This window comes from Ornithorhynchus anatinus, chromosome 5 (genome assembly GCF_004115215.2).
Source record: "Ornithorhynchus anatinus isolate Pmale09 chromosome 5, mOrnAna1.pri.v4, whole genome shotgun sequence".
Taxonomy (NCBI): domain Eukaryota; kingdom Metazoa; phylum Chordata; class Mammalia; order Monotremata; family Ornithorhynchidae; genus Ornithorhynchus; species Ornithorhynchus anatinus.
Window position 1 is genome coordinate 36,265,980 of NC_041732.1, and position 17,344 is coordinate 36,283,323.

General features: G+C 40.0%; 1 protein-coding gene across 2 annotated transcripts in view; it reads left to right on the forward strand.

Moving 5' to 3' along the window:
* The window catches only part of UNC5D (unc-5 netrin receptor D), a 532,332-nt gene extending 520,971 nt beyond the window's left edge, over window positions 1-11,361 (forward strand). For both annotated transcript variants that reach the window (XM_029066199.2, XM_029066200.2), the window contains exon 17: window positions 10,887-11,361. In XM_029066199.2, coding sequence (XP_028922032.1) covers window positions 10,887-11,091 — 205 coding nt within the window. In that variant the 3' untranslated portion in view covers window positions 11,092-11,361. The remainder of the gene's footprint in view (window positions 1-10,886) is intronic.
* The last annotated feature ends 5,983 nt before the right edge of the window (window positions 11,362-17,344 follow it).

The following is a 17,344-nucleotide window of genomic DNA, read 5'->3' on the forward strand; positions in this document are numbered from 1 at the left end:
CCACAAGGAGCTCACTTGTCCCAACTATTACAGAATAAGAATTGCAAGAATAAGAGTCATAAAAAGGGAAAATCACCTGGCCCTAAGAGCCTTTCTCCTGAGATCTAAAATTCTGGAGGGAGCACCCTGTTTAAATATTCAAACAAACTCTTACTTAACTTTTGGACCACCGAAGTACCACCACAGTCCCCACCTCCAAGAAGAACGGCCAAAGATTATCCTGAGGAAGTGACTGAGGCAGCTTATTACTCTCTATTGCCAGAAAAATCTTAGCCTGATCTCCTGGAATGCATGCTGCAGAATATCTCCAATGAATCACAGTGTGATTTCAGATTGCAGTGAGGTATAGCAGACATGACCTCCCCCTCAGACTGTGAGTCTCATGTGGGAGAGGGACTTTCTCAGATCTGATTGTATTGTATCTACTCCAGCACATTGTAAGTGCTTAACAAATATCACAGTTATGATTAGAAAAAGCACAGGAAACAGCAACAAAACCTCTACACAATTTTCAGAGACCTAATGAGACCATTTGATGCCATCAGCAGATCTGGGCTCTGAAAATTAAATTTGTCTGCCTTGAAAGGTTCATCAGGGTTCAGAGACTATTTTGTGATATCAGAGCTGGCTGGTTTTCAGTCAAGATTGTTATGTCCATATTCTCAATGGAATAGAAATAGGATTGCATGAAATTAACATATTTCCACAAAATGATGGCTATGTCATCATGTTATACTGAACACCTGGCATAATACTTGTGACATCATGTGCATTTCCTTTTTTGGGATGCAGGGCCACTGTTGATGGTGACTCTGTTCTTGAGATTTGGAGTAGGTATATGAAATGGGCTACTGAATATGTGCAAATAGCTACAACATGCTTCTAGTTCCTACATGGAAGTCAGGGCTTCTTTGAAAAATTGGGTTATGTAAGGAAATGGACTGGCAGGTCCCCAGGAGCTACAAAGGTGTCCCTGAAGGAGATTGTCTTTTAGAAGGGCTTCGAAGATGGAGAGCAAAGTGGCCTGTCAAATGTAAATGAAGAGCGATTTCCATCCAGGAGGGAGAGTATGAGCAAGAGGTTGGCATTAGAGGAGGAAAGCATATAGGCTTGAAGAGGAGTGGGAGAGGATAAAGGATGAGTAGCAGCGTGGCTCAGTGGAAAGAGCACGGGCTTTGGAGTCAGGCCTCATGAGTTTGAATCCCAGCTCTGCCACTTTCGGCTGTGTGACTGTGGGCAAGTCACTTAACTTCTCTGTGCCTCAGTTCCCTCATCTGTAAAATGGGGATTAAGACTGTGAGCCCCACATGGGACAACCTGATTCCCCTATGTCTACCCCAGCGCTTAGAACAGTGCTCGGCACATAGTAAGCACTTAACAAATACCAACATTATTATTATTATGAGTAGAGGAGAGGAAAGAACCTATAGGTACCTTAAGGCTAGTGATCAGGGGTTTCTCTTGATGCAGAGATGAATGGGCAACCATTGGAGGCATTTGAGGAGTGGAGATACGTGTACAAAATGTTGTTTGAGAAAAATGATGCAGAATCCAGTATGAACTATGAACTGAATAGGGTAGGACCTGATGAAGTAGTTGAGTTGGAATGTGGTAAGTGTTTGGATCAATGTAGTGGTAGTTTTGAGAGTAAGGGGGAAATGAACAGTTCAGTAATTCCTTTGATTGTACCTCGCCATTTGGAATGAGCATTACTCAACTAATAATGGTTATGAAGGAGAAGATATGACCTACCACTCAGCAAGACAGGTACTTGACTTTTACTTAAGTAATGGTAATGGTTTGCACTGAGCCATCCACACTCTTGCCCAGTCTCCCTATGGCTGAAAGCATGCATTGCGAAATGGCTGGTGAGGAGAAGGGGTGCAATCTGTAGTCCAGAACAGAATATTCAGAAGACCATAACAGCAGCAGACATCACTGTGCCCTAAACCATATCTTATGTCATTGGTGGTGTTGGTGAGAACTCTTCTCATTGTCACTCTGTGCCCTGATATGGACGAGGCACGGGTAGATAGTGATGCATCGGGTAGAAAAAGTCAGAAGTACCTGGATTCTAGTCCTAGTTCTGCCACCAAGCCACTGTGTGACCTTGGACAGTTCATTTAACTTCTCTGGGCCTCAGTTACCTTAACTGTTAACTAGTGATTAAGATTATGAGCCCTGTGTGACACAGGGACTCTCTCCAACCTGATTAACTTTTATCTACCCCAGAGCTTAGCACTCTACTAAAGTCAGAATTAAGAGTTTCTATTTGATGCAGTATAGGGCATGGCATATAGTAAGCCCTTAACAAATACCATAAAAACAGTTTAAAAACTGAACAAAGGATAAAAACCCATTCAGTTGCACCATGCCAGACAGGAAGTCAAAATCAAGCGAGCCATTCTTACCCAGAAGCTTCATTTTCTGGGTCCATCAAGTGAAGGGAATCGTAAAGGAAACGGCCTGCCCTCCTTACTGGCCTGGATCTAGTTTGTACGTTATCACTGAGTGAGAGTCACTATAATATGCAAGCCTTTAGTCATTAGAAGATATTCAGTAAAGAATCACCAATTGTTAGTATAATTGTGAGAATGACCTATCAATCAATCAATAGTATGTATTGAACACTTACTGTAGTCAGAGTGCTATACTAAGCACCTGGGAAAGCACAATCCAATAGCATTGATAAATGCAATTCCTGCCCACAATGAACTTAGCCTAGACTGGAAAGAAAGAGTAGAGTTTAAAATAAGTGGATCTTTCAGGGTTTCAATGAGAATAGAACTACATACTTTTCTCCATGAGAGTAAGGAGGCATTTCCAAGAATCTCCCCCTCTTTCTTGGGCTGAACAATTGACAGAACGTAGTAATTAGAAAGCCTCAGTTTCTTGACCTTCTCCTGCCTTCCCAGTAAATACTAGTGATATTTACTATCTATTGGGAAAATACAGTAGTAGAACATCATGAGCCATGTTCCCTGCACACAAGGAAAGAAGAGGCCCAGTGTGTGTTCATGTACAGTAACATGGAGTAGGAAAAAACAACAACAGTGCTATCAGGAAGGATGGGGGACATTAGACAGGAAGTTGATTTGAATCAGACTGTTTAGCTTTTCTCTGATTTTGCTCCAGAAAATGAAATGCTTGTCTGTCTCCCCCTAAGGCTATTCTGCAGTTAGATACTACTGAGGTCAAAGTTTGGGGAAGCAAGCCTGATGAATGGACCAAGTGCTTATTGAGACTCCAATTACTTGCATTCAATATGAATGGCTTTTATCTTCTATTTGCATTTAAAGAACCATATGGAGGATTGGTTTTGGTCACATAAGAGGCTTTAATTAAATGAGACAATTATGATGATAGTAGGGATATTAATATTTTTTCATTACAAGTGTGTTTCAATTCCCTCCTTGGTACTATAAAGTAGGATTATACACTGTTCTTGTAATGGTTGTTTTCTTGTTTATTACAGGCAGTTGGACTTGGTTTCACTTCATGCTTCTTAGTATCTTTGGAAGAGCAGTAAATATTTTAAAACATGTTTCAGGAGTAGAAGCAGAAGTTTTGACATAATGTAACCTGTCTGAGTATGAAGGAGTAAGATATGAAAATAATTAACCCCCTTTTTACAGTTGATAGATGCTGTTGCTAAGATTTTGTTTTCTCCTTTTTTGTTTTAACTCATGTTGAAGGACAATGGTAGTTTAAATTGTGTGGTGCCCTGATCACCCCAAACACTATCCTCCACTGACAAAGCCTCAGATTTAAACAGTCCAGCACTGAGCACAGCAGTTGCTCGACTTACTATTTGTTAAGCTTCCACTGTGTACAAGGCATTGTACAAACCATATTTAATAAGAACAGCTATGGTCTTAAAGATCAGTGGCCCCAGACTTGTTTGATCCACAGTGAACACCTATTATTTGCCCAGAACTCCTCCTGCCACAATAAAAGTGGCTCTAGAGAACCAGCTGTTTTGGGAAATGGCAAGTTTTGAAAAAAAAATATTGCTACTCATTCAAACTTATTTCAATTAAAAATGGAAATAAATGATAAATTCCTGATCAGCAGTCATTTTCAAAATCACATATTAAAACCCATCAAAAGGCAATCATTTTCAAAAACCTTACAAAATAAATATATGAAAGCTGTCTTGAAAGTGCATTTCTTATTCAACTCTGATTATCCTTCAGCTTGGGCAGATGTTTATGCTAAGGATATTCTTGGGAATATTGGCTGCAAATTTTTAAGCCACCCAAATATGCTGTAGCAGGAATCCAAAGGGAGCTGATAATTTTGTAATGAAGGCAGTCAACGTTAGGTACACAGTCAATTCAATTCAGTCATATTTGTTGAGTGCTTACTGTGTGCAAAGCACTGTACTATGCACTTGGAAGAGTACAAAAGACACATTGCAATCTAGAGGGGAAGACAGACATTAATATAAACTACAAATATGTATATAAGATTTGTACAGTTAACGGTCTAGGGACATTGAAAAAGACCTCTTCAATAATCTATTTTAAATTAAATAGCCTAAGAAATCCTCACTGCATTACTATGTTAAAAGGGAAGAATTGTTTCTACCAAATCTCTTATATGCAGTCTCCAAACACTTGTAGTCCTCTGATGTAGTAGGTGCTTAATAAATACCACTGATTGATTGATTAATTATAGTAGTCATAGCAATAGTATTTAGTGAGCACCTACTTGGTACAGCACACTCTGGGCACTTTGGTAGTACAGATTTCAAGACTGAAACATTCTCTGCCTGCAAGGAGCTTATGTTCTAATGGGGGAAGCAAATGCAAAAAATATTTGCAGGAGTAGTTAAAATCAATAATTGAATGTACAATTAAATAGCACATATACAAAAATGCTCAAGATGGGAATGAATATGTGCTGGAGATGGCTGGTAGGTTTGTGTGACTTGGGAACGGGGAAGGCTAGATGGAGAAAATGGGAGTTTTGATAAATATTGAACGTGGTGAGAGCTGCAATCTGTCAGATTTGTGAAGGGAGTTCCAGGGCAGGGGAACAGCATGGGACAGTGAACTAAGATGGGAGATGAGAAGAAGGTACTATACAAAAAGGTTAATGTGAGGGGAGTGAAGAGAGGGACCTGTAGAGTGATAGATGAAGACAGCAGCTATGTAACATCCAGTGAGTTGGTTGAGAGCCTAGAAGTCTTATGAAAGGAGTTTTAGTTTGATGGAAAAGCGGATTCAGAAAGTCATTGGAGGGGTTTGAGGAGTAGAGAAGAGTGGACCAAATGACACTCCAAAGAGATGATTTCTACAGCAGAGGGCAACATAAAGCAGAGATGGGAGAGGCTGGAGGCCTCACTGAGGTGACACAGTTGAAAGGCTGACTACAGGCAGTCAGAAAGAGAGTTGGTGGAGAAGAAATGAAGGCAATGAATGTACACAACTTGTTCTAGGCAATAGGTGGAGAAGGGGATGGGATATAGGGGGGTCGGGGAGCAGGGAGGAATGGGATTTGTAGCTATCACCATGGCTGTGGCTGTAAACTCTGAGCCACAAGGAGGCTGAAATTCAGCTCTTCTAGCCACAGAGCCCTGCTGTTTTTGGCTTTTTTCTTCAGGTTGTCTTAGTGTTTTCTTTCATCTCTCCTTTTGTATCTGTTGCTAGTCCTCTCTACCTGTTTTTATTTTTCTTTTGAGAGCCACCCCTGAAGGGGCAGGGACCATATCTAATTCCCACCAGTATATTCTTCCCTAGCACTTAGTACAGTGCTCTGCACAGAGTAAATAGTTTTTACTACTATTATAATTTTAGTACATTTGGAGGCAGAGGGGAAAGAATCAATAGAAGCAGCATGGCTTAATGGAAAGAGCACAGGCCTCGGAGTCAGAGGACCTTGGTTTAAATACCAGCTCCACCATTTATCTGCTGTGTGAACTTGGGCAATCACTTCACTTTTCTGCACCTCAATTACCTCACTTGTAAAATGAGGATTAAGATTGTGAGCCACTTGTGGAGCAGGGACTGTGTCCAACCTAATTAGCTTGTATCTACCTCAGTGCTTTGCACAGTGCCTGGCACATAGTAAGGCTTAACAATTGCCATAAAAAATTGACAATGAGAGTTTGAAAAAAGTACCCTTTGAAAAAAGGGTAAGAGCAAGGGATTTGAGGAGATTAGAAAGGAGATTTAGAGGAGTAGATAGGGTAGAATTGGAGAATAGACTGGAGATGTCCTCTTGAGAAATAGCTGGGGAATAGGAGAAAGAAAAGGAGGCAGTAAATACTCTGATGAGTGGGAATGCAGAGACTTTGGCGATTTTGTGGAAAAGTGAAAAAGGGATACTTTGTGAAAAAGTGAAAAAAGGAGAGGGGGAGCTTAATATGGAGCGAGAGGTTGTCAGCATGTACTTCAGCATTTAGACATGGGAGAGCTGGCAGAGAGTCCAGGAGAGATGAGGCTAGCCTGGGAATTTTAGAGGTTTTTTATGGTATTTGTAAAGGACTTACTATGATCCAGGCACTGTTCTAAGCACTGGGCTAGAGGTAACCGAGACACAGAGAAGTGAATAATAATAGTAATAATAATGTTGGTATTTGTTAAGCGCTTACTATATGCTTAGCACTGTTTTAAGCACTGGGGTAGATACAGGGTAATCAGGTTGTCCTACTTGAGGCTCACAGTTTTTAATCCCCATTTTACAGATGAGGTAACTGAGGCACTGATAAGTCAAGTGACTTGCCCAAAGTCACACAGCAGACAGATGGGGGAGCTGGGATTTGAACCCATGACCTCTGACTCCTAAGCCCATGCTCTTTCCACTGAGCCATGCTGCTTCTCAAAGTGAAGTGACTTGTACAAGGTCACACAGCAGACAGGTGGCAGACCCAGCTTTAAACCCAGGTCCTTCTTACTCCCAAGCCCATGCTGTATCCATTTGGCCACGCTGCTTCTCAGGTTTTAGTGGGTGATAGGATTTGGGGAGGAAGACATTTGGGGAGGACATTTATAGTCTAACATGCTGTGATGAATTGACCCATAGCCAAAAGATGATTCAAAATAGTGGAGAGAAAGACTTGGTTCTCAATAGCATTTGAGGTAACTTCTTGAAATCCCACTAGCTGGATAAAGCAGCTATATTTACTTTAGTTGCTACTACACCAAGAGATCATTCTTATTTCACCCATCTGCTACCATACTCATTCAAACCAACAAATACCCCCTGGCCTATTCAAATAATTCCCCCAGTTGACTCTGAAGCAATTACTCAAGATTTCTTTGCCTTGTTTCAGTGTTTTATCTGATCATTCATAAAGGAGGTAAACATGATGCAAAAAAACCCCTCAGCTTTCCACCCTGCTCTAACCTCCCTCTCCAGTCTCCTCCTCTCCTTCACTAGGCTCATAGCTGAAAAATCTCAGAAATAATAATGGTCTTCACCACATTCTTTTTTTTTCTGAACTGTCTTGATGCAAATCACTGATATAACTATTATCTGGGATATATATTTTCTGATTTACCTAAAAGAGCAACTATACTATACAAGTATATCCTGATAGCAGACAACACTGGATGTATCCCAAGGTTACATGTATTGAGGAGTGGCAGCAATTGGTAAGGTTTTGAAACATGATCCAAAAAATCATGCCTAAATCCTGTTTACTGTGAGCTGGGAAACAGGTGAGGGGAGATGTACATCCCCTTGATTCTATTTATTGCTATTGTTTTAATGAGATGTACATCTCCTTGATTCTATTTATTGCTATTGTTTTTGTCTGTCTGTCTCCCTCGATTAGACTGTAAGCCCATCATTGGGCAGGGACTGTCACTATCTGTTGCCGATTTGTACATTCCAAGTGCTTAGTACTGCACATAGTAAGCGCTCAATAAATATTATTGAATGAATGGTAGGGATTAATTAAATCCCTACTGCAGCTCTTCACAGATACTACTGAACACCAATTTTAACAGTGATGTGTCACAGACTGGAAAAGAGAACTGCTCATATTATTCTTAACTAGCACAAAATGTAGTTATTTTCATTGAAAACAGTCTAAAATAATCTTCCCACTTAAATCTTCTACAGAATGAGGGCAATAAAATCACAGTTGGGCAAAAATGAGTTTTCAGGAGTTCCGTGCCATTTTTCACCAATCTAATAATGGGTTACAATCTGTGTTGTAGAATTGATGGGGTTTTTTTGTTCATTGTCATTGACTTTGCAGAATTTTGGCTTCCTTCCTCTTCCAGCACCATAACCCAGCCTATAGACACCTTTATGTGGCCTACAAATTGACTCCTTCCATACTGTGGACTCTGACTGTCTTGCCCACTCTCCACTTTGTTTCTCCTACTTATTATCAAGTGTGGGGTCATACCAGACTATTCACAGAGATGGGAAGCACAGAAGCTGCTTCACAAAGGTGATCTAATGACCAGGTTTAAATAGGACCACCCAAAACTGCCCTTAAACCAAAGATACTGCAGTATTTCAAATCCAACTCTGAGTTATGTTTTGACATTTGTATTAGGGTAGTAGAAATAACTATTTCAGAAACCAAACAAAAAAACTGTAGAGGAAATTTTAGAGTGGGACTTCTGCCCCTCAGGTCAGCTTACAAATGAAGGGTAATGTGTATGGATACTCATATATATGGGTAGCCCTGTGAGAGGTTTGCATTCAACAGCTCTTACTCCTTTTCACTTTTATTGCTTGCATGAGAGAAATCTTCCTATGTCAGACCTGAGTGGTATAGGTGTCTTAAAAAACAGCTTCCTTGTCCAGGTCCCATGCTATCCTGATTCTTCTGTGAATACACAATTAGTATGGTGAATGGAAAATTTTCATTTTTTTAAAGATAATTGGTCTGATATCAGTAAGGCAGCCAATTGGCTCGGAGTTACATTTTGTTCCCTAGTGGAAAAGTTTCCCAACAGATATTATAGATGTTTGGGCCACTCCGAATGACTTCTGTCATAATTAAAAAGCCAAAACCCAATCTAAGATGATGGTTTTTTCAGTAAAATTTGAATAGATTTTCAAAGACTTTCCTCTCCTTCCCCTTCATTCATCAGTGATCCTTCAACATCTCCCCCTCCTCTCTAACATTTGGGAACCAAGGTAAGCAATACTTGAGGCTATTTCCCAGTCCACAGAGGACACTCCCATTTTGGTAGGGATGGAAATACCTATTAAAAATTACAGACAAGCCTCAGTCCCATCACCAAGACTCGAGGACTGAGGGACTGCACAAAGGAATTGATTATTGTTGTGGCTTGCATATGCCACCCATTTTCTTGTCCCTATGAAGTGTACTAAGAGCTTCTAATAAAGGATTTATTTACAGGTGAAAGGAGTAGCATACATGGTGTTGCTGGGCCTTGGTGTTATGAAACAGCAGCTGCTCTGGTCTTCATCACTGACACTTGCCACCTGTTTTCAGGATTTTTCACAAAATGACCTAGATGGTTCTTCAGACAGAAACCACCATTGTAGCGTGACCAGATTGTAAACTCCTTGAGGGTGGGAATCACCTGGATGTTGTCCTGTTACCTCAAACTTAACATGTCTAAAACACAACTCCTTATCTTTATCTTTCCCCTCATTGTAGACGGCACCACCATCCTCTTGTCTCAAAAGCCTGGGAACTTGGTGTCATCCTTGACTCCTCTCTTTCATTTAACCCACATATTCCATCCATCACTAAATCCTGTTGGTTCTGTTCTACCTTCATAACATTGCTAAAATCCACCCTTTCCTCTCCATCCAAATTGCTACCATGTTAAAACAAGCCCTTATGCTATCATGCCTTAATTACTGTTTCGGTCTCCTTGTTGACCTCCCAACCTCCTGTCTCTCACCACTCCAGTCCACTCTCCCCACTTCACTCTGCTGCCTCGATCAATTTTCTACATAAATGTTCAGGACATGTTTCCCCACTCTTCAAGAAACTCCAGTGGTTGCCCATCTACCTCCTCATAAAATAAAAACCCCTTACCATTGGCATTAAAGCACTCAATGACCTTACCCCTCCTACCTCACCTTGCTACTTGCCTACTACAACCAGCCTGCACACTTTATTCCTCTAATGCTAACCTTCTCACTGCACCTTGATCTTGTCTATCTCACCACTAACCCCTTTCCCACATCCTGCCTTTGGCCTGGAACACCCTCCTTCCTCAAATCTGACAGTCAAATCTCTCCCCTCTGCAAAGCTGTACTGAAGGCACCTCTCCTCCAAGAGGCCTTCCCTAAGCCCTCCTTTCCTCATTTCCCATTCCCTTCTGTATCACCCTGACTTGTTCCCTTGATTCATCTTCCCTCCCAGCCCCACAGCACTTATGTACCTGTATATAATTTATTTATGTCCATTTATATCTCCCCGCCCACTCCCTAGACTGTAAACTCATTGTGAGCAAGGAATGTGTCTGTTATATTGTACACTCCCAAGCGCTTAGTACAGTGCTCTGCACATAATGCTCAGTAAATGCTATTAATTGATAAACCCAGTATGTACTACTCTACCTCTCCTCAGTCATATTTAGAAGGCTTACTCTTTGCAGAGCACTGTACTAAACACTTGAGAGTAGTGCTAGTAGAAATTACTATTTCTTTTTCAATAGTATTTATTGAGCTCTTACTGTGTGCAGAGCACTGTACTAAGCATTTGGGAATATACAATATAAAAATAAACAAACACAATCCCTGCCCACAAGGAGCTTACCATCTAAAGGGAGGAGCTTACAGTCTTCGGTCCACCTCTTCACATGAACACTTGGGTTGGAACTCAGGCAAGACTTAGTGGTAAGTTACAAGTGACTGTGGTCTCTTCTACACTGTAGGGTATCAAAATTCCCTACTAATCCCTTTGTTTTTTCTCAATCTTCCTTCATCCTTAGAAATTTATCTTATTTTGCCACACAAAGCAGCCCATCCGCTGTCATACTGAACCTGTGGGAAGCTCGTCATCAGCACGACGGTGATCTTGACTCTCTGGCCTGTGCCCTTGAAGAGATTGGGAGGACACACACGAAACTCTCTAACATTACTGAAGCTCAGCTAGAAGAACCTGACTTCAGCTACAGCAGACAAAATGGACTCTAGTCCACCTTCTTTCATGGACAAACCGATGGGCCAGCTTTTAGACTTTTACTTTCAGCTCCCACTGCTGGGGAAGGAAAGAGGTGACTTTTTATCAGTGGCACTGGGGATTTGAGCCTTTGTTTGTAATCAGCAAATCACCATTTAAAGTGAAGGTTGTGTTGGAAAATCTCTGTAACCAGGTAACCAGGTTAAGTGCAAGGTCCCTTTGATTTGAGAGTTACCTTGTTCCTCCTTAATCTTCTCAGAATTAAAACTCTGGTTAAAATTTTACACTGGAATGTTGCTAGGAGCTGTAGAGGGGAGTGTAAGGAAAAAGCAGTTCCCTCTGCAGGGATTTAAATCTGTAGAAGCAAGTGGCAATGAAAAATGGGCTACAACCATGCTGGGAAGGCAGAGGTTGAAGCAGCTTAATTGGATTGAAATGCAAGTTTTGCAGCTGGTCTTAAATAAGGTGCCCAAAGAGCCAGTTGGTTTTGGTACCAGATTGTTAGGTGGTGGTTGTTTTTGTTTGTTTTTTCCCAAAGCCCCTAGTTTCTGAAACGTGGGGGAAAACTGATATATAATTGATATTTAGGGATAATAGTAGTGGCAGGAAATTTGGGTGATTTTAATAAGGTCCAGACTTAAGAGAAATTTGATTTTTAAAATTCTGGCTTTCTTTGCTTGGATATTTCTGTTATTAATAATAATGATGATGATGATGATTGCTGTATTTGTTTAGTGCTTACTATGTGCCAAGCGCTGAACTAAGCACTGAGGTAGACACAAGATAAGCAGGTCGGAAACAGGTCCTTTTTGCATATGGGTACCATAGTGTAAAGAGGAAACAGGTATTGAAGCCCCATTTACAGATGAGGAAAAGGAAACACAGAGAAAGTGAAATGACTTGCCCAAAGTCACACAGCAGGCAAAAGGCAGGGCTGGGACTAGAACCCAGGTCCTCTGACTCCTAGCCCATGCTCTTTCCACAAGGCCATGCTGCTTCTGTTAATCCAAAGTAGTTTTTCTTTTAGAAAGTGGAACCCACAAACAATTCCTGTCATCACCAAATCCGATCTCACCTCTTCAAGAATATCAGTAGCCAAACAATCATTTTTGCAGTACTTCTAAATGATAAAAGTACCTTCTCACTGCCATAATTTCCACTCTTGGTTTAGCCAGACAGTTAGTTTTAATTTTTCTGCCTGAAACATTTCTTGCTGGAACCTTTCAAAAAAAGGTACATGCCCCTCTTCTCTGAAGCCCTGTATTTTCAGAAAGTGGTAAGAGCTATTAATTTTGAATAGTAACATTGGATCCTATTGAAAGAGAAACTCCCCTTGTCCCATCCATTTTAATTCATGGTAATATGGAACAAGGATAGAATATGAATTGGAACCCTCATTCATCAAAAAAGCCCTCATTTTTCATGTGTTTCAAGCCCCTTCACCATATAATCTTCCAAACAGAGCTGCTTTCAAGTAGCAAACTGGACTAATTTGAGATCCCCAGTCCCTGAAAATCACATGGAGGGGCAGACAGACATTGAAAAAATATGACAAGCACCTAGAGATAGACAGTGAAGCATCAGAGTCATCTGAATAATCAGATACTGTCCCGGGAACAAGAGAGTTCCATTGGTATATCTTGGAAGGAAAAAGGGCCATGCCATAAAGGGAAAAATTTTTAGTGAGGGTGTGTTACTGTTTATTCAGAATTAGCCAAATCATTTCCTACATATCTCCTAGTTTAAATTTTAATGATTGTAGAGACTCTTTTTAATCTGCCCAAAAATAAGATGTCTAGAGGTTTATTGGATTTGTAATGAAGAATGTAAGTCCCCGGACAGTTTTTGAAGGTGTTAGCCTAGTTACAGGATTTTGAAATAATGGCATATAATGACCCCTTTGTTAGGCAGAAGGTTTTATTTACTCCATGAAATTCAAAAGCATAAAGCTTTTCTCAGGAACTAAGTCATTGTAATTGTATAGAGCAAGCTCACAGAAATGTCAACCATATGTTCTGAAATCCCATTTCCAGATCAGGAGAATATCCTGTTTTTTTAATAATCTTTTTATCATGTCTATCCCTAGTAGGGAACTTCAGAAGAAAAGTAGACATGTAAATCATTTGACATCTCAGACACAAAGTAGTTTCTAAAGGAAACTAAACTGAATCTGGATAGTAGATAATCATTCAAACAAGAGTAGCTGCCAAGTTATTTCAGGAAAAGAAAATATTTGCATTTCTGCTGTATCATGTCCCATAGACTGTAAGTCTACATTGGCTTTTCTTGCTTAGACCTCTGTTTCTAACACTTCCTTTGGCTCAAACATTCTCATTTTGTTTTATCCACTGATTAATCTTTTAACCACATTATTTCTCTGAATTGAGACTCTTTTCTGAATCCCTCTCATAATATTTTTGGATCTAGTAACTGCCTAATCATTTAAATATAGCCAAATGGAATCTGTTCCTCCTTTGATCATTTTTAGCTTGAGACTTGGCTGTCCTTCCTTGAAATGTCTGTTCAGGGAACATGTTTTTGCTTCTTTGTTACAGGATGCATTTCAGTGTCCAGTGCAGTTGTGAGAAAAAAATTTTAAAAATCCTTTTGTAGAATCCAAGGCTTAAAGCCCAGACCATAGTATTTTTTTTCTTTCTGTGTATGCTTAATTCTTTTTTTTATGGTATTTGTTAAGCGCTTACTGTGCTAATTCTTCCTGTTCTCACCTAAGGCCCAGTGTAGAATTTTTCCACTGGGACAAGGTGTTCTTGGTGACTACATCCTCGCCTCTATGGTGGCCCCTCAGCAATGGGATTTCTGCAAGGGAACCTGTGCTGATGATATTTATTCACCTAAGAGGCTATTGGGAATCAGATTAAAATTATCCAGACCTCAACTTCCACCCTCTTTTGATGTGTCACTGTCACTACTTGGGACTACAAGCAGACATCCCTCTTTTAAGAGATTTCACTTGTCAGTCTGAGGCCTTACTTTGAGGAAACTGTCTTTGCTCATGTACTAGAATTATGCAATGCTATTAGGGAAAACTACAAAGAAAAGGGAAAAGTGACCTTTAATATTGTGGGCTACTTAAAAAAGTGTCACAAGTATTTTCCCCAAATCTATCAGTTCTCAAGAGTTATTTAAGACTAATAACTGTACTTTTAAAAATGACTTAAAATTATGCCACCAAAATGGTGCACTTCACTGCTTTGCCAGGCTGTAACAACATAAAGTTAATTTACAGGTTTTACAACATTGCTTTTGCAGTCTTACTAGTTTACGTTAAAGTCCTTTAAGCTGAAAAGGAAGCGCACTCTGTAGATTTAAATACAAACTTCATTTACCGGTGCAGGAAGTCTCATAAAACTAGGATGTATGCCCACAAAAATTTTATTGGGCTTTTTGTAAGAGATGAAAAGGAATTGACATAGTTCTCTTTAAAGAGGGGGAAACTTTTTTTATTATTTTTATCTCCAACAGCAGCTGTTATCCTTCTCTATAGTCCATACATTTTTCTTTCAGCAGGTTCTGAGAGAGGAAATTAAGTCTAAATCAGTAAAACAGGGGTTCTCGTAGGATTAAAAGCCTTTGACTTCCACTGCTCCCATCTCTCCTTGAAAGACATTGTTGATGGGGAGGAAAAAAAAGGAAATATAATTGTTTGGTTTCAGATAGTATTCCCAGCTGCTAAATCAGTGATGTTAAAAAAAGGTGTAAAACATTTCCATATACTTTGCTTTCGCTTTTAACCATTTTCTTTTCAGTCTATTAATAGCAGGTCAAACTGCATTCCATTTACCTTACACAAAGGACTTTGTAAATGTCTTGAATAATATAGTTAGAGGATGTGTTGAAAGGAAAAGTTTGCTTAAAGTCCAAAAGAACTGTGAAAGAGCTGAGAATTTTCCTCTTTGATCCATTATGTGGCTCAGTTTAATTATTTTTCTTCATGTAACATTGCAGAATTCTGTCTTATTAGTGGCTCCCATTGACTTGAATAGAAGTGACACCTGTGTAGTAAATGGGAGAGAAAAATGTTGTCCTAAAGATAGTGGCAAATTTTAGTAGCCCTGGGTGTTAGTTGCCATAGCACTGTATTTGAAAATTGATGCTTTAGCCAAAAGCTAAATGACTGCAGTTTCCACTGTGTTGTCCATATAGAAGTTTCCAGATCAAAAGTGTATTTTGTCAAATGTCACAGAAGTGAAATGTTACTGATCTTAGATGTGTTGCATTTTTTGTGTGTTTTCTTTCCAAACTATTTGAAAACTGCAGCTATCAAGCTGTTCATAAGTATTGGATAGCATATTGTGTTTCTTGCCAGCAACTCTAGGTGAGCCGGGGTCCTGTGTGAAAAGCTCTTTGCATCCCTAGAACAAGGTCATCAAACTTCTGAGATCAAGATGCAGTGTTTTTTATGTGATGGGGATGGAAGACTGAACCTGGCCAGTTAGTCAGTAGTGTGTAGTACTGTACTCTGAAGTATGAAGTTTAACTCACATAGAATAATCGTGGTTTTATGAGCAGCTGCTTAATTTGTTTTTTCTCTTGATGTGAAGACCATGGATTTGGAAGGTCCCAAGAAGGTGGGTCTGGGTAAGTTTACCACCAAGCTTCAGCTCTTAGCTCCCCACCCACCAACTGACCTCCAGAAAAAATAAAAAAGGAAGCTTCCCCTCTTCTCCCCAAATTGGCAACACAAACATGTCATTCAGCTAATCCTTTTCCCTCCTACAGTTCAGCTTGAGTAAATTAATTGTATCCCACACGAGCATATGAAACTTTCAGCAGGAATGGCAATTTAAATAAATGGACAAAGGCTTTTCATGATGGTTCTGCCCAAGGCCATCCCTAACGGTACAGAACCTGGGCCATTCTGCTATGGCAAGGGTGTCTCAGGAGCAGGACCACAACTGGTGCAGTGTTCCACTCCTTGAAACATTCCTTCTCTGGACTGAGGTGGTAAACCAGGGTTCCAGGGACCATTCTGTTCCACACCAGCTGATGCTCCTAGACCCAAGTAGCTATTACTCATGTAGGATGGAATGGCATTCCATAAAACAAAGAACAGGAATTGTCCTGTTTTCCCTATCCTAAGAATGGCCCCAGTTTGCCAAAGGCTAGATCTCAAGGCAGTTTGGAAGGAAAATGTTATTGCCAAAATCCAGTTATTGAGGTGCAGATTATTTGGCTTACTTAAGCCTATTTTCCCCTGCCCCCCCTTGGCCCTGAAGAAAGTCAGGAATAAATCCAGTGGTCCTCTCTTCTTAACTAGTCTGACAGTGCTGAAAGCAGGCTCATCATGGCCAGAAAGCACTTAACACATACTAACTTAAGTCTCCCTTAGAGAATCACCCTGGCCAATCCTTGAGAGACTGGGTTCAGCTCCACATTCAAGAATGAGTGGGGGAGTGGAGAGGATAATAAAAATTAATTTTAGGGAAAATTTATGTCAGAGAAATTTTTTCTCTTCTCTAAAAAGGATAAAAAAAATTCCCTTCTGTTCTCACGGACAGTCCTTCCTCCTTCCACATAATCATGTTTAATTTGTGCTTGGGACTCAAACACACAAACATAAGTACTGTGTGTCTGAAAAACCAGGGGAAGGAAACCGCATCTCATTCTCCTGACCCAAACTTATATACACCAAAAACATAAGCAGAATATTTATTTACTTCCCTCATTCTGCATTGAAAAGGGCTTTGTTTCCTTTTGCAGTTGATTTCTCAGCAGATGTCTGAGCCTCTCCCCCAAACCCTACACTTTTGTTTGATGTGTTCAGAGCTGAATAAAAAGAGCAAAAATTGAACACTTATTTGACATGAAGCTGAAGGAGTGAGCAAGCCAGAGAAGAGAGTTTGAATAAAGCATGGCCTTGGCTTCATACCACACTTTCTGTGCCTTGTACTATCAATGTAAATTCTGAATGTTGTACAGTAAATACTTGGATGGACTCCTTAGAAAAGGCTGCACTGGCTTCTTTTTCAGCACATGTACATAAATATAAATATATATACATATATATTTGGTAATGCCAAACAGCTGTGTTATATTGTATTGAAAAAATGGACAGTTTGGATGTTTTATGTAGAGTTTGCAAAAATTGGATGGCTACAGCCTTTTCAAGATAAATGTACAGACGTAAATTACTGCATATCAGTTATTTATGAATAAAGAGTCTTTTATTGACATCTTAGATTGCTACATGACTGGCCCTTTGGAATCCTAATGAAGTTTGTTTCTTCATCTCACTGGGAGAACTTG